The sequence below is a fragment of the Mustela erminea genome, chromosome 20, assembly GCF_009829155.1.
Source record: "Mustela erminea isolate mMusErm1 chromosome 20, mMusErm1.Pri, whole genome shotgun sequence".
In the NCBI taxonomy this organism is placed as follows: Eukaryota; Metazoa; Chordata; class Mammalia; order Carnivora; family Mustelidae; genus Mustela; species Mustela erminea.
Window position 1 is genome coordinate 8,071,831 of NC_045633.1, and position 25,081 is coordinate 8,096,911.

At 40.8% G+C, this 25,081-nt stretch overlaps 1 protein-coding gene across 1 annotated transcript; it reads right to left on the reverse strand.

Moving 5' to 3' along the window:
• Positions 1–1,063: 1,063 nt before the first annotated feature.
• ACSM4 (acyl-CoA synthetase medium chain family member 4) lies at positions 1,064–24,468 on the reverse strand. Its single transcript, XM_032327498.1, has 14 exons — positions 24,319–24,468; positions 22,767–23,016; positions 20,043–20,253; positions 14,949–15,156; positions 12,769–12,912; positions 11,804–11,960; positions 9,694–9,773; positions 7,860–7,983; positions 5,486–5,566; positions 5,254–5,355; positions 4,654–4,781; positions 4,458–4,557; positions 2,420–2,539; positions 1,064–1,281 (listed from the first exon to the last, which is right to left on the reverse strand). Exons 2-14 carry the CDS (start codon positions 22,962–22,964, stop codon positions 1,195–1,197), a joined length of 1,740 nt encoding a protein of 579 aa, XP_032183389.1. The 5' UTR covers positions 22,965–23,016; positions 24,319–24,468; the 3' UTR covers positions 1,064–1,194.
• Between the last annotated feature and the right edge of the window lie 613 nt (positions 24,469–25,081).

A 25,081-nucleotide genomic window follows, 5' to 3' on the forward strand; every position in this document is an offset into this window, starting at 1 on the left:
TGGTGTTCTGTGTTTTTCTTCCTGTCTCTTACTAAAACTCTTGCTTTATAATAGACATAAAAGATGCTTATATGTTATATTATGTATCAAAAGTCATGTACATTGTCCTAAAACATACAGATATAAAACTCTTAATAATTGCTCTGGATTAATTACTCTTAAGTAATCCAAACTTGGGATATTCCATGCTTTAAAAGGACGTATTGGGTGCTTGGGTGACTCAGTTAAGCGTCCAACTCCTGATTTCAGCTTGGGTCTTGATAACAGGTTTGTGAGATCAAGCCCCATGTTAGGCTCTGTGCTCAGTAGGGAGTCTGCTTGGGATTTTCTCTCCCTCTGCACCCCCACCCCATTTTCTTTAAGTAAATCTTAAAAAAAAAAAGTTTAGTAATACAGTACTCGATTAAATTCACTTACTGGCTTTTGAGTTATTTATATTACTTATTTTATTTTTTTTAAATATTTATTTATTTGAGAGAGGGAGACATCACAAGTAGGCAGAGAGGCAGGCAAAGGGAGAGGGGGAAGCAGGCTCCCTGCTGAGCAGAGGGCCTGATGCAGGGCTCAATCCCAGGACCCTGAGACCATGACCTGAGTTGAAGGTAGAGACCTAATCTGCTGAGCCACCCAGGTGCCCCTATATTACTTATTTAAAAATTGATATTTTAATTCACTTTATTTCTGTTAAGTAGGCTCCACACCTATCATAAAGCCCAACATGGGGCTTCAACCCATGACTCTGAGGTCAAGACCTGAGCAGAGTTGAGTCAGATGCTTAACCGACTGAAACACCCAGGGACCCCTTTAATTCACTTTAAAGAACTAGTAATACAAGATGTTAAACAGAAGAAATTCTGTCTTGAACACTTTCCTTAGAATAGTTCTAATCTTTATTTTGACTTAATCAGGCACAAGATCAATTCATTGTCCACTGTGCATTTCTAAATAATCATTTAGCTATTTTAAGTGCTGTAGGTCATTAAAATCACTGCCTTTGTCAGTTCTGTCATCATAACTTTTTTCCCCAAATATTTTTGAATTATTTATATAATTTTTGGCTAAGTACAGAATGAAAAATTGAGGTTTTCAACCTGGAAAAACCTTCAGCATTGCAAGAGAGTAGTCTCTAAATCGGCAGGAAGCAAGGACTGAAAAGAAATCTATAACTATTTAATGCTGTAGTTGCTTATTGGGCTATGTTCGACCCCATTCATGGTCTCTCAGAACATTGCGTTTGATTTTCCCGGTGACTGTCTTCGGGAGTTCTGGAACAAATTCCACCTAATTAACAGAGAAACATACTATGAGACACTTGATTCCGTTTTGACAATCACAGTTGTCAGTACAACTGGGAGAGCTTTCATGTAACTGATGAGTTTGAGTCTGAGGGACATCTTAGCCTAAACTCATTGAAATTCATGTGTTTATTTTCCAGTTGACAATGGACCTACATCATGAGTTTTCAGTGCAAAGTTTTTAGTGATATGCTTTATCAGGCGGATATAATGATCCTTTGCTCCATTGCTTCCCCTTCCAGTTCAAATTAGAGCTGGGCCTCTACTGCCCCTAGGAAATAGAGGCCACACCTAAATGTGCAAAGAAGCAAGTTAATTAGGTTTGGGGCTTTTAAGAGCTGGATCCTGCAGCCCCTTTCTAAGGGAAACTTTTGAGAGTTAATTTTGAGTACAATTTACCCATTATGCTCAGTAAAATCCTTTCTCTGTTTCCCTCGCTCAAGATATGACTTTAAAATTTTTCCTCAATGTTTCTGCAAATCAGCTGGTGACTGATTTAGTAAATTTGATGGAGAAGATGTATCTAGTTCTGAGGCTGAAGTTAACTGCCTTTTGGTTGAAATACCAGTTGAATGGAATTCTCATCTTAAGGATCAGTATCAACCAACAGTATTCCAGGATGAAAAGGAAGGAAATTGCAGTGCCATCATTATGTTTTTATATACAATTATTCTTAAATCCTCCCTTGAAGAAGTTTTCAAGAAAGATTCCACAGTTTCTTTGGATAGCATCTTTTTTCTGGGCCTTAAGTTTGGTCACTTGATACTTAAAAGGCTTGTGCTTTGAAGAGTATTATGGCTTGAGAGTACTGATAACTGAATCAAATGCTGTCTTTAAATTTTTTTCCATTTTTTTCCCCCTCATGGAATGGGACCGATTAGTCTTACAAGGATCCTTAGTAGTTACTCAGTATTGCAGAGTAGATAAAAACTAGTGTATCAAACATCTAAGTGTCCTAAAATAAATGTTTTAAAGCAAAATTCTTAAGTCTAAACAAGTTGAAGTAAGTGTCTTCCACTTATATAATGAGCAACCATAAAGTCAAAAGCTAGTAAAATCTATGTACTTAATATCTTAGACCCTTATTTGGTAACACTTAACTTTGGGCAAAAAAAAATACTTGCCTTTCTTGGATATTTGTAAGGTGCAGTTGATTTTTTCACATGATCCTGAAGTTCAAGAATTAATTTCTCTGGGTTGGATGATTTAAAGGGTGCAGATAAGACAACAAAAGCTTTCACTACCTGCAGGAGAAAAGTCAATTTATATTGATTTTTTTTCTTTCAGACACATCAGGAGTTTGGAACTAAAGCCGAGCACAGACAGGTACTTAAAATTACTTGTTTACACAACTTGAGTGATGGACACAAACCCAGAGATCACCCTTGATCTTGGATACAAGTGGGGTTTTGAGATCTAATTCCAGATAAATGGTTTGTGAGTGTGAGGAGTGCAGTGTTTCAATAAAGCTAAAACTTGAGTTTTGTTTACATGTCACACATGTATTTAATATTTCAGTCAGACTAGTCCTATATGTTCTACAGGCAGTCCTTGATTTGCAGATGATCATTTACTCCAGACCTACACTGTTAGAGGCATGTGATAGGGAGACAAGTGGAGGTTCCAGAGAATATGGTTTGAAAGGGATTTGGGGAGGCTTGGTGGAGGGATTTTGTATGCTGGGAGATGAATTCTTCGGAAGGATCAGTCTACCTCTGAAAGGTCTTTTTTGCCTAATATTTCTTGCTTGTCTTTGGAATACTATACAAAACCCACCAATTAGATAGTTATTAAGGTTAGTTAATTATACTTTAAATTATTAATTATTCATACATTGATTCCAATTGGTATTTACTTCTAATATTCAGATGAAACCAACTATATTGAGAGAATGAGAATATGGTGGCAGGAGAAAAGTACTTTGGACTAGAGAATCCACTGGGTGTGGAGGTGGTGCAAGAGGTTTGAGTGTGGGATCCATAGAGTCACTGCAGAGGGTCAGAGAGGGCGCCTGGGTAGCTCAGTCGGTTAAATGTCTGCCTTTGCCTTGGGCCAGGATCCCTGGTCCAGGATCGAGCCCCATACTGGGCTCCCTGCTCAGTGGGGAGTCTGCTTCTCCCTCTCTGCCACTCCCCCTGCTTGTGCTCTCTCTCTCTCTCTCTGTGTATCAAATAAATAAATGAAATCTTTTTAAAAAAAAGGATCAGAGAAAGAGATGTGGGCGGATGCTGATACAAAAACTGTTTTTGGAATTTTGCTACTTACTAAATCTGTCAGAAACTTCCATGAGGAAAGGAAACATCTCCCTTCCATACTACAGGGCTTCCTCTTAAAACTAAGGCTATTACTGTCATTCCGTAAGTTCCCTTTCATTAGGTCCTAAGTAGGCTAGTGAGACTTGTTTGGGAACCTAGCCACAGTCTCCTATTTGCATTGTTTCTGTGAGACAATGTATTCTGATTTCCATGACCATCGTAAATACAGCAAAATCTGCTTTTTCTATGCAACGTCTGTTCCCACCCTTTTAGTAATAGTACCCCGATTTTCCTATGGAACATTACCCTAACTTCTCTGTCTGGTGGTCTTGACACTAATTTCTACCTCCAGTGATCAGCATATGATCCAGGTCTGGCCAGCGAGCATATGCCATTCCCTGGACCACATTGCTTAGATATGTGATCTAAGATAGACACATATTACTCTGGGAGTTTCTTGAAACTGTTGGAAGAGGAGCTGTGTCCTTTACTGGTTGTGAAGCTATGTACATTTGGAATCAGTTGCTACCACGTAGGAAGAACATGCCTGAATGGAGCCACGCTAAAGAACAACAGCCCGGAAATGAAGAGAGACAAAGCTTTGCTAACTTCTCATGAACCCTTGGATGTAGCTGCACCTGAAGACCTCACTTACGTGTGGGCCAATAAATTCCTTTTTTAAAAACCTTAAGTCAGTTTGAGTTGAGTTTCTGTCACCACTAAATGAATCCTAATACATCCCATTTGGGACACAATTCATTTGTAAAGCTGAGTGCTGGTACCCATTTTTGGCACATGGGTGCTTCATCATGAGAATTACATGATTACTCCTGATTTACTCTCCAGAGGGGTCAAATGGATAGAACTGGAAAATATGAAATTGCTACTTGAATGATATTCACTCTACCTCTCCTCTGACTGGATCCGGACTGCTGACAACAGCTGATTCAACAACAGCTGGGTGTTCAATTAGCGCACTCTCCACTTCAAATGGCCCGATACGGTACCTAGAAGAGGAAAAGAAGCCCTTGGCCACTACATCATCCAAGGAGGAGATCTTCCCTGGCCATCTGTTACTCTCTAAGAGTGGCAAATGCACAAACCCAGAGGATATGATGACATCGTCAGCTCTGCCGACAAACCAGAAATACCCATCACTGTCCATCACTCCTCTGTCTCCAGTGGTGTAAAAATCCCCTCTTATTGTGGCAGCAGTTTTCTCTGGATTGTCCTAGGAACCAAAGATGGCTTTGGGGATTAATTTGGTCAAAATAGAAAAAGAGGCATGACATTCATAAAGTGACTAGTACTTTGCACATTCTATTTATAAAAAATCGATTTTTTAAAAAAATGTGATTCATACTGTAGAATAAAGAAGGTTCAAGAATATAATGAAAAGGAAACCCCTCTTTCACATCTTCTGCCCTGTATCACCCCCTCCCTCCCCTCAGCAGCCTAGTTGTCTTTTCTAAGGACAAGCATGGCAACTGGCTTCTTACACATAGAATTTAATCTTTACAAAACTTTTAGGAGATAGAAGATATTCTCCCCATTTTACAGCTGATGAAATAGACTTGGATTTTGTGACTTGCTCAAGGGTAAACAGCAACACATGATGGATATGAAATTTGGACCCAAGTCTGTATGACTCCCCATGCCACCTTTCTGTTAACTTGTGACTAGAACATTCTATGTTCTTATACCACATATTCAGAGAAGAAACAGAAGGGCCGTGTAGACTTTAGTCTGAGGGCAATTTCCCCTTCTTTGCCAGGTGGTAGGATGTTGCCATTTTCATCTATAATCTAGAGTGAAAGAAACAATTAGGTTCCTAAAATTTTCTTTTTACAAAATGAAAACAGGTTGCAAATAGTTGTACAATAACTAGCAGAAAACTGTAAAACATTCTTCTCTATTGAAACAGATATTACCCACCTGGACGTCATAGGGCAGTACTCCTTTCCCCATCGAGCCCGGTTTAATTTCTTGTCCTTTCTGATTGGCACAAATTATTCCCTATTGAGAGAACATGTTTTATTTAAGAATGTAAAAATTCATTTTCTCTTGCTATTTGTATCATGAAAATAAAACATAAGACTCACTTTGACTGGACTGATTTTCCCCGTGTGCATGTTTGTCTTCTAGATACACACACACACACACACACACACACACACACTATTTTAGACCAGTGCTTCTCAAACTTGTGTGTCAGAGTCACCTGGAACATTCATTTTTCAAGCACAGATTGCCAGGCCTCGTCCGAGTTTCTGACTCAGTAGGTCTACCTGGGGTGGGATGGCGTGTGTGAGAATTTGAATTGCTACCAAATTCCCACATGCTGCTTCTGGTGGTGGTTTTGGACCACACTTTGAAAATGACTCCTTTAGACTAAGGGTCCTGTTTATTGCACCTTGGGATAAATTCCACACTGGGCCTCTCTGGGGTCCTCAGTGCTGCTGAGAAGAAACACTTGATTCTTTTTTTTTTTTATCTTCCAGGAACTTCCCATAAGTCTGTCTGTCTATCTATCTATCTATCTATCTATCTATCTATTTATTATCAATGTGCCAAGATTCATTGTTTATGCACCACACCCAGTACTCCATGTAATATGTGCCCTCCTTAATACCTACCACCAGGCTAGCCCATCCCACTCCCCCCACTCCCTTCCAGATCCTCAGTTTGTTTCTCAGAGCATAGTCTCTCATACTTCATCTCCCCCTCCGATTTCCCCCCCTTCACTTTTCCTTTTCTTTTCCTAATGTCCTCCATGTTATTCCTTATGCTTCACAAGTAAGTGAAACCATATGATAATTGACTTTCTCTGCTTGACTTATTTCACTCAGCATAATCTCCTCCACTGCCATCCATGTTGATACAAAAGTTGGGCATTGATCCTTTCTGATGGAGATGTAATATTCCATTGTGTATATGGACCATATCTTCTTTATCCATTCGTCTGAAGGGCATCTTTGCTCTTTCCAGTTTGGCAATTGTGACCATTGCTGCTATGAGCATTGGGGTCCATATAACCCTTCTTTTTACTACATCTGTATCTTTGGGGTAAATATACAATTGCAGGCTCATAGGGCAGCTCTATTTTTAATTTTTTAAGGAATCTCCACACTGTTTTCCAAAGTGGTTGCACCGACAACAGTGTAAGAGGGTTCCCCTTTCTCCACATCCTCTCTAACACTTGTATCCTGTCCTGATAATTTTGGCCATTCTAACTGGCGTAAGGTGGTATCTCAGTATCTTTCACTGGTATTTTTCAAAGTGCTAGAACAAACAATCCTAAAATTTGTATGGAACCAGAAAAGACCCCGAATCACTAAGGAAATGTTGAAAAAGAAAAACAAAGCTGGGGGCATCACGCCTGATTTCAAGTTTTACTACAAAGCTGTGATCACAAGACAGCATAGTACTAGCACAAAGCAGACACATAAACCAAGGAACAGAGTAGAGAGTCCAGATATGGACCCTCAACTCTATGGTCAAATAATCTTCAACAAAGCAGGAAAAGGTATCCAGTGGAAATAAGACAGTCTCTTCAATAAATGGTGCTGGGAAAATTGGACAGTTATGTGTAGAAGAATGAAATCTGATCATTCTCTTACACCATTCACAAAGATAAACTCGAAATGGTTGAAAGACCTATCAAAATCCTAGAGGAGAACATAGGCAGTAACCTCTTTGACATTGAATATCGCAACCTCTTTTAAGACATGTCTCCAGAGACAAAGGGAACAAAAGTGAAAATGAACTTTTGGAACTTCCTCAAGATCAAAAGCTTCTGCACAGCAAAGAAACAGTCAACAAAACAAAGACGCAACCCATGGAATTGGAGAGACAAAGATCTATAAAGAACTCCTGAAACTCAACACCCAAAAAACAGATACTCATATCAAAAAATGGGCAGAAGACATGAACAGACATGCATGTCTTCTCCAAAGAAGACATACAAATGACTAACAGACACATGAAAAAATGTTCATCACCATTAGCCATCAGGGAAATTCAAATCAAAACCTCATTGAGAGCCACTTGATTCTGTCCCTCTCCATCCCTGAACACCTTTGGGAGTTCTCCTGCATAGGGAGAAGACAGGAAGACTGCAAGGAATAATCCTAATTCTGCCCTAGCCAAGCCAAATTGGGAAATTCAGAGGTCTTGGTAGTTATGGCCAGGTATGGCATTCTCAGAAATTCCCTAAAAATTTATAGCCCCAAGGGGGCTCTTCAGGGGCTCAGCCTGGGATTGAAAGGCTCCCAATATGCTAAACTCAAACTTTTTCCATTAAACATACCACTTCTGTCTGTCCGTAGCCTTCATACAGTTCCAGCCCAGTTTGGGCCTTCCACTGTTCCAGCACCTCCGGGTTGAGTGGCTCCCCTCCTGTCAAGCAGTGCCGTAGCTTCTTGAATTTATATCTGCAGACACAGAGTCTCATGGGGTCTTTGGGAGGGAAAAATCTGAGTGGCTTTCATTAAAAAATTATTAAGATGTTCTAGCAACAAGCCAATGAGCTAGGAAAGGCAAGCAAGCCTTAGGAAGGTTCATTCAGCAAAAATTTTTGGTCACTTACTATCTTACCAGACACATTTATAGGTTTTGTGGGGCATGCTAATGATGAAAGTAAAATTTGCTGACAGAGCTTGTATTAGGTGGGGAGAAGGTAGGAGAAAATACTGATAATGATCTTAAGCATTTATTATGAAAAAAGTGGTAAAATAACCAACACTAATTGAGCATTTATTGTGTTGTGAGGGATTGTGGAGCATTCTCATAATCCTCATGCCCTATTTTATAGATGAGTGAGACTGGGAGAACTTAAAGAAGTTACATAAGATTTCATGAAGGGCTGAGTTAACTACTCCACAGTTACTGTTTGTCTGGTGTCTGACCGAGCAGGCCACTTACACTGAATTCTCACCACAAACCCATGAGGCAGCTCTTAATCCTTTCTTGTGGTTGGAATGAAGGGAGGCTTACTTAGCAAGCTCATCTCAAGTGTCTGAGGTCTCACGATAGTAAACAGCAGAGCCCCACTTGTTTGACTTTGGAGATCAAGCTTTCCACCCCTGGCCTTACTACTATGCTGCCTGCTTTCTTAAGTGAGAAAGTCTGGAACAGCCCCGCTCTGATGCATTGAGGTTTCCAATGGGCAGGACAGGATTGTGCCTATTCAAAATAGCCCTCGAAAGCCCTCGGACTACTCTTGAGATGTGAGCAAGATGCTCATATTTTGAGGGGCACCTGGGTGTTGCAGCCAGTTGAATGTCCCACTATTGGTTTTGGCTCAGGTCATGATCTCAGGATCTTGGGGTCATCAGATTGAGCCCCATGTCAGGCTCCATGCTCTGTGCAGAGTCTGCTAGAATTTCTCTCTCCCTCTCCCTCTGCCCCTTCCCATCATGTGTTCCCCCCACTTAAATCAATCAATCTTAAAAAAAAAAAAAGATACTCACATATTGAGGGCCACAAGGGAATTGACCCTAACTAGAGAAGAGAAGGTTCAGATCTGTTTTATTTTGTTTCCCAGCACTCTCCTTCCCGGGCATCCACATTTGAGGAGGATAGAGGATGGACAAGGCTGCGCTACTTAAATTGTCACTACTTACATTGTTTCTCTCTTCCTTTCTCTCTCTCCTCACATATTCAATTCATATTGCTTACGTAAATATACATTGCAAGTCCACTAGAGGTTCAGGTGATTTAGATGAATTGATTATAATCCTCAAGTCATAAGACTATATTAGCTTCTCTTCAAGGCATATAAACACAGTTGTACTTTGGGGTGCCGCGGGGTTAGTTCTCAGACTGTAGGGCTCTGGTTGTCCTGGAGAAAACAGGAGAGTTGTCCCTAGACACTAACCTCAGGGGCAACTGGGAGGCGATTTAGGCAATATCTGGAGCCATTTTTGGTGGTCACCAGGGAGGATCTACTGACATCTAATGGGTGGAGACCAGGTAGAATGCTGCTCAAGATCCTACAGTGCACAGGCCAGCCCCTGACAGCACAGAATTCAGTCCAAAATGTCAGTAGTGGCGAGACTGAGGAAACCACTGAAATGGGGAGATCTATGATGCTAGACCGCAGCTTTCATTTGAGCTTCACATGGAGATGCCCGCCCAAGTACCTCTTCAGGTCTTTCTGCACAAGCATCCTGTACACAGTGGGGGCGCTGCACAGGGTGGTGATGGGGTAAGTGGTGAGAGTCTGCGTGATGGAGAAAGACAGTTGTCAGAAGTGGTTAATTAGAGGCCACAACTAGAGCTGATGTCTGCCACCCCCCATCCTCTTTCACTGACAGGTTTCCATCATATATGATCACTGCTCAGAACAAAAACCCAAGTACTTATTAGTTGTTCCTAGTGACCGTATGTCTGCTGGGAATTTCCAGTTATTGGAAAGAACACATGTCTGTTACAGTAATAGACATACACAGCCCACTCTCCACAGTGGACTCAACACAGTCCACTCTCTAAACAGAAAGTAAATATTTGAATTTGAGACCAGCCCCCAAGTATGAGCTAGTTTATTCTACCTCAGGGCTGCAAATTACCTTTCACCATGGAATTTTGAAACCTCCTGCCCATATATTTCTATACAGTACACAGCCTGGGTGTGAACTAACCTACCCAAACCTCCCAACACTTTTTGTCTGAAAGACATCGGTGCTGGGGCACCTGGGTGACTCAGTCGGTTAAGCCTCCACCTCTTGATTTCCACTCAGGTTGTGATCTCAGGGTTGCAAGACTGAGCCCCTCGTAGACCCCACACTTAATGCAGAGTCAGCTAGGGATTCTTTCTCCTCCCTCTCTCTTTCCCTTTGCTCCGCCCCCTGCTTGCATTCTCCACCCATCCCTCAAATTAAAAAAAAAGACACTCCTTTTGAGTGGATTGATTAAGTGCATTAGTGAGGCATTTTTCAGTCCTTTCCTTAACTGTTTAAGATTTGCCAGGCATATTTTACCTCCAGCTTCATAAAGAAAAATAATAACTTAAGCATGCTAAATCTAGGGAGATACTCATGTTTTAGATGTCCTATTTCTAGACAGATTCTACTATGTCACATAATGAATTGACAGTTTGTATTAAATGCTAGCATTTGAGAGAATATTTTCAAGATGTATTTGTAGGCTATCTGGATTGTCAAAGATCAAGAAAAACTTTTGATCCATAAGTGAGCATTTCTGCTGTCTGTACATTCCCCCTGGATTCCAGCTGTTCTTAATAACAGTAAATGCCTGTAACTAAGAATAATGTAAAGTTTTTAGAATACTTAAAATATACACACTATCTTTGCAAAATAGGAGTATTCTTCTAGTAGACTAATATAATGCCATATATTATTATAGCATTAATGTATCTTATTTACTATAACATTAAAGACTATTAAAATAAAGATATATATTTTTCTTAAGTATTATATAATATTTAATATTTTATTAAAAATTATTTTTTTAAAAATACACGTTTTAGAACTGCCAAGTTAGCTTATTTACACAGGACACTTTGTAAACCTGACATAGAGATCCCAGTTCTTATGTTACCCACCATTTCTGTTAAGACCCTCAAGCCATCTCATAAGACCAGTTAGCAAAATAACAGGGTGAGTATAGCTTCTATTCACACACAGGTGTGGTGTTTAGTAATATGTATTTCATTCAACATAATTGATTTTTCATGGTTGAAAAATAATTAGCCTAAATCACATGTTTGTAAAGGCTAAAGAAATCAGGGCAATCTGATACTTCAGTCTAGCCGTGTCTTGTTGAGAAGGAGGGACGTGCTTGGTTTCAAGACAAACACTGGGTTCTGAGAATTCACAAAGTGAAAAGCACAGGGTGAGGGCAGAATGGAAGGAGCCACAGTGGGAGAAAGGTGACCCCACCTTCAGTCCTCCCTACGTAGGGTTTTGGATTTGTCGCCTAGTGTTTTGGTTTCACTGAATCAGAAGCCAAAGATTTGTTTAGCCTTGAGCCTTGTAATCTGTTATTTATAATATTTCAAGTGGAATGTGGACCAATCCTGAATAGTTTGAAACATGAGAGTGTTGTGGGCGTTCCTTCTTTGTTAAATACATTCAAAAGCCAAATCCCCGGAGACTTCCTTTCTTAAAAAGGAATGATTTCCACAAGCCCAGGAAACTATATTCTGAAGAATCATTTCTTTGTGGTTTTGGCAGGGTATGGTGTGTGTGTGTGGAGAAGACAAGGGAAAGATAGCTAGAAACCTTGACTTACATCTAGGAAGGTGTCAGTGTCAAACTGGGCCATCCGATGTACAAAGACACAGGCTCCCTGAAGCCAGGTTGAAAACACACTGCCAATGGCAGCCTTGATCCAGCCAGTGTCAGACATATTCCACATGATATCTGAGGACTTCAGGTCTAGCCAATACCTAAACGATATGGAGAAGCAACAACATAGACCCCAAAAATCCCAAAACAAAACAGCAGAAAAGCAGACGAACTGGAATCTTCGAGAACTGGCCGGAACCTCATGGCTATAGAGAAGGGTCATAAGAAGCTAAAGGCAGAAAAAGTGATTCTTTCTTCCACTTTTGTTAGGGGACCTTCTCAGGATCCTTGGTAATCTGAAAGTAGAGAGGGGGCTAAATTTGACATGGTATTCTGAGTTTGTTCATGAATGCATCAAATACTTATTGTGCAAATATATGGTAGGCCCCGTTCTCCCTAGCATGGTGAGTGAGACCAGATACCTGCTCTTAATTTAATAGGACAGAGAGTGGATAAGCACACCATAAAATGAGTAAGAATATAAATCAGTATCGTAATTTCAAATAGTGATAAGTGCTCTGAAGAAAATAAAATACGGTAAAGTGATAGTTATAGAATATGTAGGAAGGCCTTTCTGGGTGGGTGAATTTACCTGGCACCAAGAAGGAACCAAACATGTTGTTGTTGGAGATGGGCTCAAGGCTGGTTCCGGTTTATCACCCGGCGCTCATCACACAAGTGCCCTCCTTAATCCCCATCACCTATTTAACACATTAATTCTTGCTTGATCAGTTGGTGAGATGGTGCTATTTATTGAGCTAAGCCTGGAGAAGGGCATAGGGGTTCTGTTTTGTGGATGTTACACTGGAGAAATCTAATAGTCATCCAAGTGGAGGTGTCAGCTAGGCAGTGGGATATACACGTTGGGAGCTCAGGAGAGAGTTTAGCAAGAACAGTTCTCTTCCCTACCTTCCACAGAGGGTGTACCCAATTCCGAGGCTGCTTTGAGAGTGCTGGGCCATCTTGGGAGAGCCTGTGGTCCCACTGGTGAAATAAATGGCCATTGGTTCTTGACTTCCTGTCTCCACACAGTTGTGCTCTGCAGAGGCAGATCTGTAAAGTATGGGTCCCAACCCAACATGGTAGCTGAAGATGGCAGCCCAATTTAACTCTGAGACTATATATATATATGAGATTGCTATTATATATATTACCATTATATGTATATGAGATTATTATATATATTACAATTATGTGTATATATATATATATTTTTTTTTCTCTGCTACTTGTGCCCTCTTGATACCAGAAAAGAGTTAATAGAACAAAGACTTAATCCAAAACCTCTTTGAGAGGAATTTCTCAATAAATCTTAAAGGGATTTTGCAGATCAGTGCTAACCTTTAACAATTCATTTTTCTTTAAGCACCAACTCTGCATAGTCCACACTGATAGCCAAGATGACTTTCAATATCAATGATGAAACGATGTGAATTTTATTTACTTAAACATTTTCTTCTAAGTGCTTTTATTTAATCTCTCTCTATATATTTTTAAGTCAGTCATGGGTCTTTGTGGATTGTTTATTAAGATTTCAGGAGTTTTGGGGCACCTGGGTGGCTTAGTGGTTTAAGCCTCTGCCTTCAGCTCAGGTCATGATCTCAGGGTCCTGGGATCGAGCCCCACATCGGGCTCTCTGCTCAGTGGGGAGCCTGCTTCCCCCTCTCTCTCTGCCTGCCTCTCTGCCTACTTGTGTTCTCTATCAAGTAAATAAATAAAAATCTTTAAAAAAATAAAGATTTCAGGAGTTTTTATGATTTAAAGGAAGATCTTCTGGTATTTGAATCAAACTTTTTTTTTTTAAAGATTTTATTTATTTATTTGACAGACAGAGAGCAGATAAGCACACCATAAAATGAGTAAGAATATAAATCAGTATCATAATTTCAAATAGTGATAAGTGCTCTGAAGAAAATAAAATGCGGTAAAGGCAGAGGCTTTAACCCACTGAGCCACCCAGGTGCCCCTGAATCAAACTTTTTAATACTTTTTATTCAGCATCTTCATCACTGGCACACATCATTGGGAGCTTACCATATAGCATCCCATTCTTCTCCTTTGCACTGATAAAACTCTGATTTTGTTCAGGTATCAGGTAGTTATATGCTTCAGGGGAGACTGTTACTTATATAGCTCCAGGGGGTATCCTAAGCCAATTGTGGGAATTCTCAGGCTAGAGACTGATTTAGGAATGGGCAGACATACAGTCACAATCAATGAGATTTAAAGGCTTTATGGAAAATGTTTCCTTAATACAAATCAAAACCACAATGAGATACTACCTCACACCTGTCAAAATGGCTAAACTTAAGTCCGGAAAAGACAACATATGTTGGCAAGGATGAGGAGAAAGCAGAATCCCATGCTTTACCGGCTGAGCCAGCCAGGTGTCCCTCAATAATTATTTCTGAAGATATGCTACAATTTAGTGGTCAATAAAGAGCATATGTACATGAAGTTGGTATGTGGGGGCTGGAGAAAGGAGGATTTCTTCACAATATCTAATACTGTGGGGGGAAACCCCACTCTTATTTTTTAATGCTTCTCAATCCAGTGTGGAAACCTTTAACGTAAGGCTTTAAATTTTCTTTTTTCTTTGACCAAAAGAGGACACATTACAATCTGCAGGTGACAAGGAGATTTTTTTTAATTAGTGATTTCATTGTCTGACTGACTCTATTTCTTTGGACACCTGAGTTTTCTCTCTCTGGATTTTTCAGAACTGATTATATGTTGATGACTTCCAGATTTGTCTCTTTAGATCCTTGAGTCTGAGCCTCATGTATCTACCACCTGCTAGACATTTGGATCTTCACAAACTCCTCAATCTTAATATGTCCAACTTTAAGCTCTTTCTCGAGCTGATACTACCCACCCATTCAGTCACCCATGTTATAAAGCAGCTCAACCTGGACTCCTTCCTTCATCCTCCAAGTTTAGTCAAATCTTATATTAGGTGATTCTTTTATGGGAAGGAGTTTGGATCAACTGACACAATTGCTAAGTCCTCGGAGGCAAGGAGGCTCCAAGATATAGTTGTGACTGATTTTATTGTGGGTACTGCAGATGAGGCAGGGGAAACCACTCACTGAAATAATTCCTGGAAGCTGAGCCACCCACTCTGGCTGTGTGGAGACACCAGGAGTTTGCTCTTCAAGTCAGGACATTCTGAGATGATGGACTCCACTGCCGGGACCACCTCTTCACTCGCCACAATACACTTGGCCTTGGACACTTGCAGCCGATAGAGAATATCTTTTGCTCTCAGCTGGGTTGTTCCTGGCATGAAGACCAGCCCTGGGAAGGAGAGAGAGCCCTGAGTTGAAACAGATCTCTTGTCCCTTAGGCCAGATAATGGATTGTGGAAACAGGCTTTGTACTTGGGTGGGGAATACAGACTTTAGCTACTCCTGTCTTGATCCCCAGGGATATCCCACAGGACCCTGGTCACTGGGTAATCCTTCGAACAGTGGCTTCAGAGTCTAATAGTCCTTGGGTCTAATTCTGTCCTTGTGACTTATTAGCTTTGTGACCTTGAACATGTTACTTGATCTCTCTCTGTGCCTTCCTTTCCTTATCTTTAAAATGGGGAAAATAATAGTAAGTGTCTGGCATATAGTCGGCAATATAATGGCGGGCCATTATTATGTAACATTTTTGTGGAACGTCATTATGTAATGCTTAAATAGCGCTTTACAGCTCATAAGAAATTTTCAGGAATATTATCTTACTCAATCTTCTGAACCAGTGGTCTCCAAAATTAGTTCTGCAAGGTAATCCACTAAAGATGAGAAGAATTAGAATTTTAAAAAGTTGTATTGAGATAGTGGTATTCTTTATGTTTTAATCTCATTTTGTGTATATTTTATAACATGCATGCTATATTGTGCAGAAGAATAGTACAAATAATTATATCCAGATGGGAGGATGTGTATCCCAAATATTTTTATTGATAGATTGTGCAGTTAGAAGAGCTTGGAGGCCACTGTTCTAAGTAGCCATGTGGGCCCATGCTGTTAGAATTAGAGATTAAGTCACAGCCAGTGAGTGGCCGAGTCAGCCCTGAAACTCGGGTCTTCCCAGTGGTCTGGAATCGTCGAAGTCTGCCTACACTCCTTCGGCAATGCTTAGTTTGTCCCACCCTTCCACTCCACTCTAAACACTGGCCTGAGATGGGCCTGATTTTAAAATACGAGTTCCTTATGAGAAGAGCATATATGGGAGAATTAGATGAAAGAAAGAGGGATGGTGGTTTGCTCTTTCTAAAGTGAATCAGCGAAGGAAAGAGAAGCGTATGTAAAGTATTACAAATAGCCACTACCATTTATTGAGTCCTCATTATGTGTCTGTTATCTCACTCAAAAATCAATCCCGGTGTACAGATGAAAACGAGCCCAGCGGTCACAAAGTCAGAAAGTGGCAGAATCAGAATTCAAAGATACACTTCCTAGACTCCCAAAACCGGTGCTATATAGCAGACTACTTATTTCTTGTTGGGTTTCCTATTCAGTGAAATGGGGATATGTGGATTTGAATTCCTAGAAAGGAGACTATACTCGTGTGTGTGTGTGTGTGTGTGTGTGTGTGTGTGTGTGTGTCTATCTTTTAAAGATTTTATTTATTTGACAGACAGAGATTACAAGTAGACAGAGAGGCAGGCAGAGAGAGGAAGGGAAGCAGGTTCCCCGCTGAGCAGAGAGCCCGATGTGGGGCTTGATCCCAGGACTGTGAGATCACGACCCAAGCTGAAGACAGAGGCTTTAACCCACTGAGCCACCCAGGCATCCCCTCGTTGAATATATTTTACAAGTTCTCACTTGTCATCACCTCATGGGAAAATGAGTAAATATATGACATTAAGGAAGTTAAGAAAATACCTAACCAGATCTCAGATAGTATACTCCATATAAAATATGATTATTTATTTTGCCAATACTTGTGGGTTTTTTTTTTTTAAAGATTTTATTACTTTATTTGTTAGAAAGCACAAGTAGGGGGAGCAGTAGGTAGACGGAGAAGAAGACTCCTTGGGCAGAAGATGCAGGACTTGATCCCATGCCCCTGGGATCATGACCTGAGCTGAAGGCAGACCATTAACGGACTGAGCCACCCAGGCATTCCACAAACACTTGTTGTTAGTGGCTCAGGAATTATTAGTACTGTTGGTAGATTTGTGATATGACTGTGTTCAGTGGATATCATGAGGGTTAAGGAAAAGTTCTCTTCTGGTGGATTTCAGACTGTATACACTCTATAGCAAAAGCAAAATATTTTGCCACATGATACAATACAGCATCTCACCGTTTACTCAGAAGATTTAATAACTCTGAACTAGAAAATAATCCTCAGCTGCTTGTTTAACATTTAATTAACTGAATGTTTTGATGATTTGGCTTGTTCATTTTTAATCTTGGCATTTCCCAAATTGCTTAAATTATGTTATGTAATATTGCATACATTTTTAATGACAAACCACCTTTAATCTCCTTTAACCCACTGTTGGTTTCACATTTCCAAGTTCCTTTTTATACTGGATGTAAAAAGAATTTTATTTCTTGCTTTCTTAAAAATTTAATATTGAGGGTGCCTGAGTGGCTCAGTGAGTTAAAGCCTCTGCCTTCGGCTCAGGTCATGATCTCAGGGTCCTGGGATGGAGCCCCTCATCAGGTTCTCTACTCAGCGAGAAGCCTGCTTCCCCCTCTCTCTGCCTGACTCTCTGCCTACTTGTGATCTCTGTCAAATAAATAAATAAAAATCTTTAAAACATAAAAAAAGCTTAAAAAATTTAATATTGACAGTAAGAGCATTTTTTAACACCATTATGAAATCCTTATAGTTGGTCTTTTTAATGATATCCCATCACGTTCAAGTATCATAATTTCAACTAGCAATGAACATACCTCTACTAACTTTGTTAGCCAGAATGGCCAAAATTAACAAGACAATAAACAACAAGTGTTGGAAAGGATGTGGAGAAAGGGGAACCCTCTTACACTGTTGGTGGGAATGCAAGTTGGTGCAGCCACTTTGGAAAATAGTGTGGAGATTCCATAAGAAAATAAGTCATAATTTATTTAATAATTTCTACATAGTTTCCAGTTTTTTCTCTTATTATGATAGCATAACAAACAGCCTTGTGTCCTCTACGGTAGTTTTTCCTCTAGTCTTCTTATTTATTTTTAATTGATTTATAAACATTTATGTCATGCTCTGGAGTAAGGATTGGCAAACTTTTTCAGTAAAGGGCCAGAGAGTAAATATTTTAGGCTTTGTGGGCCATTCCATCTCTGTCTCAGTTAATAATTCTGCCACTGTGGAGCATAAAGGGCCACACACAATAAATAAATGAGAAAGCATGACTATATTCCATTAAAATTTTAAAACTTATGAAAACAGGTGGCCAACCCATAGGCAATGGTTTTTGCATCTCTGTCCTAGAGGGGAAAACAGTACTGTGGAATTTTTATTTGAGGTACGTTATAAATTACTACTTGGGTACAAAATGTGTCATTGAATACATTAATTAATTAATTTTTTATTTTTGCCTAGAAAGAGGCAGAGGGAGGGGCCTGGGTTGCTCAGTCATTAATATTCTGCCTTTGGCTCGGGTCAGGATCTCAGGGTCCTGAGATTGAGCCCTATTTGGGGCTCCCTGCTCAGCGGGAAGCCTGCTTCTCCCTCTCCCACCCCCCTTCATGTATTCCCTCTCTTGCTGTCTCTCTCTCTCTGTGTCATATAATAAATAAAACCTTAAAAAGAGAGAGAGAGAGAGAGGCAGAGGCTTTCCAACTGGTTTCCACAGTCATATTCTTTTTTTTTTTTTTTAAAGATTTTATCTATCTATTTGACAGAGATCACAAGTAGGCAGAGAGGCAGGCAGAGAGAGAGAGAGAAGCAGGCTTCTCGCTGAGCAGAGAGCCCGACGTGGGGCTCGATCCCAGGACCCTGGGATCATGACCTGAGCCAAAGGCAGAGGCTTTAACCCACTGAGCCACCCAGGCACCCCCCACAGTCATATTCTTGTAAGTCCTTACATTCCTTTTTTTTTTTTTTTTTTTTTTAAGATTTTATTTGTTTGATAGAGAGAGACACAGCAAGAGAGGGAATACAAGCAGGGGGACTAGGAAAGGGAAAGCAGCCTTCCCGCTGAGCAGGGAGCCCGATGCGAGGCTTGAGCCCAGGACCCTGGGATCCTGACCTGAGCCAAAGGCAGATGCTTAATGATTAAGCCACCCAGGTGCCCCGAGTCCTTACATTCTTACAATGCTTTTTCATCCTTTAATATTTTCATGTTAGGGAGAATCCAAAGATTCTCTTTCTTTCCAAAGAAAGTAAATTCTGTATCATCTAGATAAATACATCATAGCCATCTCTGCCAAGAGGCATAGTTAGCCCCATTTGCTTTGATACAGTTTTGTGTTTAAATCCCAATTGCGGGGCACCTGGGTAGCTCAGCTGGTTTAGTGTCTGACTCTTGCTTTCAGCTCAGATCATGATCTCACAGTTGTGGGACTGAGCCCCCCATTGGGCTCCACACTGAGATTCTCTCTCCCTCTCCCTCGGCCCCTCTCCTCTCTATCTCAAAATCAATCAATCAATCAATCAATCAATAAAATCTTTAAAAATAGAAAAATAGATTCCAATTGCATAACTTTCTAGCTGTGTGACTTTGTACAGTCTTCTTAAGATCTCTGAACCTCGGTTTCCTCCCTTGCAAACTTTTTTTTTTTTTTTTGCAATACTCATATCTTAATAAGAATAGTTGTTATTATTAAAAAAAAGAATAGTTGTTATTATTAACCCATCATGGAATAATAATAATTATAATTACTAATAATTGTCATTAATTAATAATAACAAATCAACTCTTATTTTTCTGTTTTTTGTAAGCATAGCTTCAGTTGGAACTAACAATTCAGAAAAACGTCAAATTTCATTCTCTCTCTGTTTCTGCATGATTTAGAAATGTTAGATATTGGGGCACCTGGTGACTTAGGTCATGACCACAGGGTTGTGAAGTGGAGCCCAAGTCTGGTTCTGTGCTCAGTGCAGGGTCTGCTTGAGATTCTGTCTCCTCTCCCTCTCCTCCCCCTACCGACTCACACCCACTAGCGTGCATGCTTTCTCTAAAATGAATAAATAGAACTTTTAAAAAAAAAGAAATGTTAAATATTAGCACTCACCTGTTCGCATACAAGCCACGTTTACAAGCCACCACTCTGGGATACGAGGCAGAATGACGGCCACTCGGTCTCCCCTCTTCAGGCCACAGGGGTCGGTGAGCACATTGGCAGCCTTTCGGGACAAGGAGCCCAGTTCTTCAAAGCTCCATTTCACCTCGTCCCCTTTGCCATTCACCCACCACAGGGCTGGGTTGGCTGGTCTCTCTCCTGCCTGGCCATGGGCGCATGGGAAAGAAAGCAAGCTTGCATGACTGGTCCACCAAATAGATGGGACATCTGCCATTACTTCCCCTCAGCACCCATGCTGGTGGATTCCGGTAACAGCACCCCAGTTTGTCTTTGGGGGAACTGCTCCTCTCCTACTGAGTACAGCTTAGGTGAGACAACCCATCAGGGTAATTGTCCACCCACCAGTGGGTGGCATGTGACCCATGTGGGGCGAGTCAGGCCTTCTCTCCCAGATTTTGAGTTCTCTAAGAAGAACTGAAAGATACAATATGGTTGAAACAAAACTTGTGTATGGGCTTTTGGTGCTTACATACCCCCAGGGAGCTGTCCTGGTTTCCTGGTCTTGCTGAGACTGACTGTCCAGTTTTATGAGCACTCCCATGTCCATTAAGGTTTTTGTCTTGCTTAAGTTAGATTATGTTCCATCTAAATAAACCCAATTTTTGTACTAAGGTTGATTAGGAACTATATGTATGTATGTGTGTGTGTGTGTGTGTGTGTATGTATATATGTAAAATTATTTTTTTTAACTCCAAAGACTGAAGTATGGCTTTTATAGGTAACAAAGAACAAGATGGTGGACCCTTGGGGGAGGTTCATTGAGGAATTGATTTCTGGAGGAAACTTCTCATATCATTCTCAGAGTACACCGTTTATGTTGCAAAACCCCTGTGTTTTATATGTTACCTGGGACAAAAATTTATTCCTCCTTTCTTTCCCTATCTGGGATATCTGGAATTCTCCTTTTACCTTCCCTGGTTGGAAACTATTTCAAAACTCAATTTCCATTTTACTTCCTCTGTGAAGGTTTCCTTAGGCTCCTCTTCTCCTTCCTGACATCTCTGTGTTTCTGCAGAATTATGCTCCAATGCCAGATGACTCCATTACACTGCATCACATGCCCTGCACTATGGGTATAAGCTCCCTAAGATCAGGGGCTGTTTCCCATATCCTTGGGACTGGTGACCTTGGATAAGGAGCTTAACTTTCTATGAGGTTATTTTCCTTATCTGCAACCCCCCAGGTTGGTGATGGGGATTTGTTGAAATAATATAGGTCAGCATTGCTCAACCTTTAGTCATTGGAATATCACTATTTTTGCCAGATCTGTCTACACCTGTGCTACTGTCCTTTATATTTTTCTTTACATTCATTCGCTTTTTTGGTGCACATTTATTTAAGAAGGAAAATGCATTTACTTGTCACCATAGTTAGAGAACCAGTACCGCTTGTTAAAATAGGTTACTGAAAAATAAATATATGAAAAACAAAATATACCCAGAGATTTTCAACTTCTACCCGCTCTTTTGTTCAAAAGAGAGTATTTAATAGTATTTAATAGGAGAGCTATTAAAGATGTACATGGATTTAAAGGAAGACTGTCCCCTCAATTTAATAGGAAAGATTGATTCAACATTGTTTGAAACCTTGTATATCTTCTGAGGCACAGGCTCTTGCAGTGAATTTCGGGAAGCGCTGATAGGAAAGTATCTAGCTCAGAGCCCAGCATGGGGTGGGGTCAGTAAGCAGGGACTTGACCTGAGGCTACACTGCAAACGCTCAAGGCTTTTTGCTTTATTCTTCTCAATGTTTTCTCTCCTAATCACTCCAATGATGACTATTATTATAAAATAGAGGCAATGTCTACAATAGCCAAACTGTGGAAGGAGCTGAGATGCCTTTCAACAGCTAAATGGATAAAGAAGATGTGGTCTATGCACACAGTGGAGTATTACTCAGCCATCAGAAAGGATGAATAACCACCATTTGCATCATGGATGGAACTGGTGGGGATTATGCTAAGTGAAATAAGTCAAGCAGAGAAAGACAATTATCGTATGGTTTCACTCATATGTGGAACATAACTAATAGCACGGAGGACCATAAGGCAGGGGAGGGAAATCTGAAGGGGGAGAAATCAGAGAGGGAGACAAACCATGAGACACTATGGACCCTGGGGGAAAACAAACCGAGGGTTTCAGAGGCGAGAGGAGTTGAGGGATGGAGTCGGCGGGTGATGGGTGTTAAGGAGGGCATGTGTTGTTATGGGCACTGGGTGTTATATGCAACTAATGAATCATTGAACACTACATCAAAAAACGAATGATGCACTTATACAATGGCTAACATAAATAAATAAATAAAATAAAAGTTCAAATTATTGCTTTTTGAATAAGCCTGTGACCAGCTCAAACAGATGAATAGAAAGCAAAGAGCTGCTGTGTGGGACTTGGAGAAAATGCAGGAAAAGAGGCAGGACTCTGTAAGTAACCACCTTGCTCTGGACTGAGGAGGCTCCAGAGAAAGACAGCACGGGGAGTTGTGGATCAAAGACCTCCCCTGGGGAGAGAGGAGGGCAAGGGGAAAAGAAACAAAGAAAACCAAGAAGGATGAAAGAACTGAAGTGGGAGTGGCAAATGGACCATGGAACAAGGAAATGGAAGCCCGAGACACATGTGGATGCCAAGCATCTAATAGAAGCCTGTCAAGTCATACCTTCTCTTTTTGGGACCACTGGTCCAGCACATCCCCAGCAAAGTTAAAGTTCTTAGGCAGTGACTTCTCACAGCGATTTATGGCTTCAAAGTCAGCAAGAGTCAGAGGCGACCAAAGCTTCTGATCTTTGTGAAGGTACCGGCCAGCCGGCTTGGCAAGCCAGATGAATCTGAATGTCTGGTATCGGAAAAAAATCATTGTGATTCCCAAAGGGCTTTGCCAACTGATGTGGATGTGGAAGTTCTGCAGCCTGTGAGGAGAGGTGAGTGGAGAGCGTTAGTTTCTTTGGATGCTCTGTGGTGAGACTGGGAAGAGGATTGTGGCCGTGTGCTCCCCCACCCCCGGGGAAGCTGGGGACACCTGGAGAAGACTCATTTTTCTTCTACACTGTGGCACTCAGCTGCTCACCAGTCTCCCTGCCACTGGCCTCTCCCTCTTCATTCTATGATTAGATTATTCTTAAAAACAAAACAAAATAAAACCAACGATTATAGAACTGTTGAGTTCCCATCTCCTGTCCCTACCCTCTCTCCCAACCAAACAATAGACACACAGAATATTTCCTGCCACAAGGGACATTCATTCAAGCCCTGCTTCTGTCTGTTGCATACTCGATTCTAACTGTATTTTCTAACTCCTCTCCTTGAATTTCCTCTTCCAGTAAAAGCACTCACTTTTCAGGAATGTCCATTTCTAGCTCTAAGATTTAGTCTGTCATTCCCCTTCTGGCTTCTCTGCCATCCTTTCCGTCAAATTCTTCATTATAAGTGGTTAGGAACCTTGATTTAAGTCCTGGATCAGCAACTTTCTGATGGTAGGACCCTGGGGAAATCACTTACCCTTGCTGCACCTGAATTTTCTCATCTGTAAAATGGGGGAGGAATATAATGCCTGTCTCCTAGGGTTTTTATGAGGATTTAATAAGATAATGTGTGTAAAATGACCAGCATATAGACAATACCTCCAACGTGTTAACTAATGCTTTTGTTAAGATTATTTTCATTAGTACCATGGTAGCATATGTTCATGAAATAGTATTACTTCATGAATCAGGGGACCTGGACTTTATTCCAACTCTTTCAAAACTAGCTTTGTGATACTAGTAAAGTCATCTTCCTACTGTCGTCTGTAATTTAACATTTCTTTTTTTTTCTATATTTTTAAAAAAGATTTTATTTATTTATTTGCCAGCGATCACAAGTAGGCAGAGAGGCAGGCAGAGAGAGAGAAAGGGGAGGAAGCAGGCTCCCTGCTGAGCAGAGAGCCCGATGCAGGGCTCGATCCCAGGACCCTGAGATCATGACCTGAGCCAAAGGCAGAGGTTTAACCCACTGAGCCACCCAGGTGCCCCTCATTTAACATTTCTTTAAAAATAATACTGTTATTTCTTCCTCTGAATTTCCATATTATGCGTCGGTACTCCTCACATGACAGTTTTCTACCTTATATTATTGTTTTCAATGTCTGTGCCTTGTATCCCTAACCTACCTAGATGGTGCGGGTAGAGGCTGTGTATCTTATTCTTACTACTTAACATGACATTATGACTTACCTTCTTTGATAAAGGTTTTTTGCTGAAGATGAATGCCCTTATCTTTTTGCCTTCTGGTCCCACTTAGTTGCCTTGTATGGGATGGAAAAATCTGCAGGTGCAAAGGGTGCCTAAGTCTGCCACATGGTGATAACATAAACAGCAGGACAAAGGATGCCGGGAGTACCCTTCCCTCACTGTTTTGGCCAAGCCTTCCTTGCTGCTCAGGGTGACATGTGGAGAAGCAGGAGGCCCATTTACCGCAAATGCAATTTACTGTAACCCAGGAAGAGCTATTTCTGGCAATACCATTGGTATTATGTTCTCCATTATTACAAGGAAGAAAGAAGAGGAACCACCTGCGCAAGTATGGTGGAGGTAGCAAGAGTAGAGAAGGGCGGGGAGAGGGAGGGTAGTGGGGGCCATGCTTATGATTTAGCATTTTGCCAAAAGTGACACCCTATTTCTCTCCCAAACACACAACCACACCCGTGGGTATGCACCTATACAACACGCATACTTGCATTCACACTTGCCTCTCTGGATGCCCTTCGCCAAGTTGCTTAATATCTCCAAGTTTCATTTCATCTGTGCAATGAGATTAATGGTAGTCCCTTCTTCATTGGTTAGTCGTGGGGTTTAAGTGAGCACCTTATCGTAGTGCCGGGTGGGGAGCTAGGGCTCAGTAAACATTGCATGTTAAAAATCAAACTTCACAGCTGTTTATGGCAGAAGGCTTTCACTGTTTGAGATTAAAAAAAAAAAAAAACTAGAAGAGCTATTG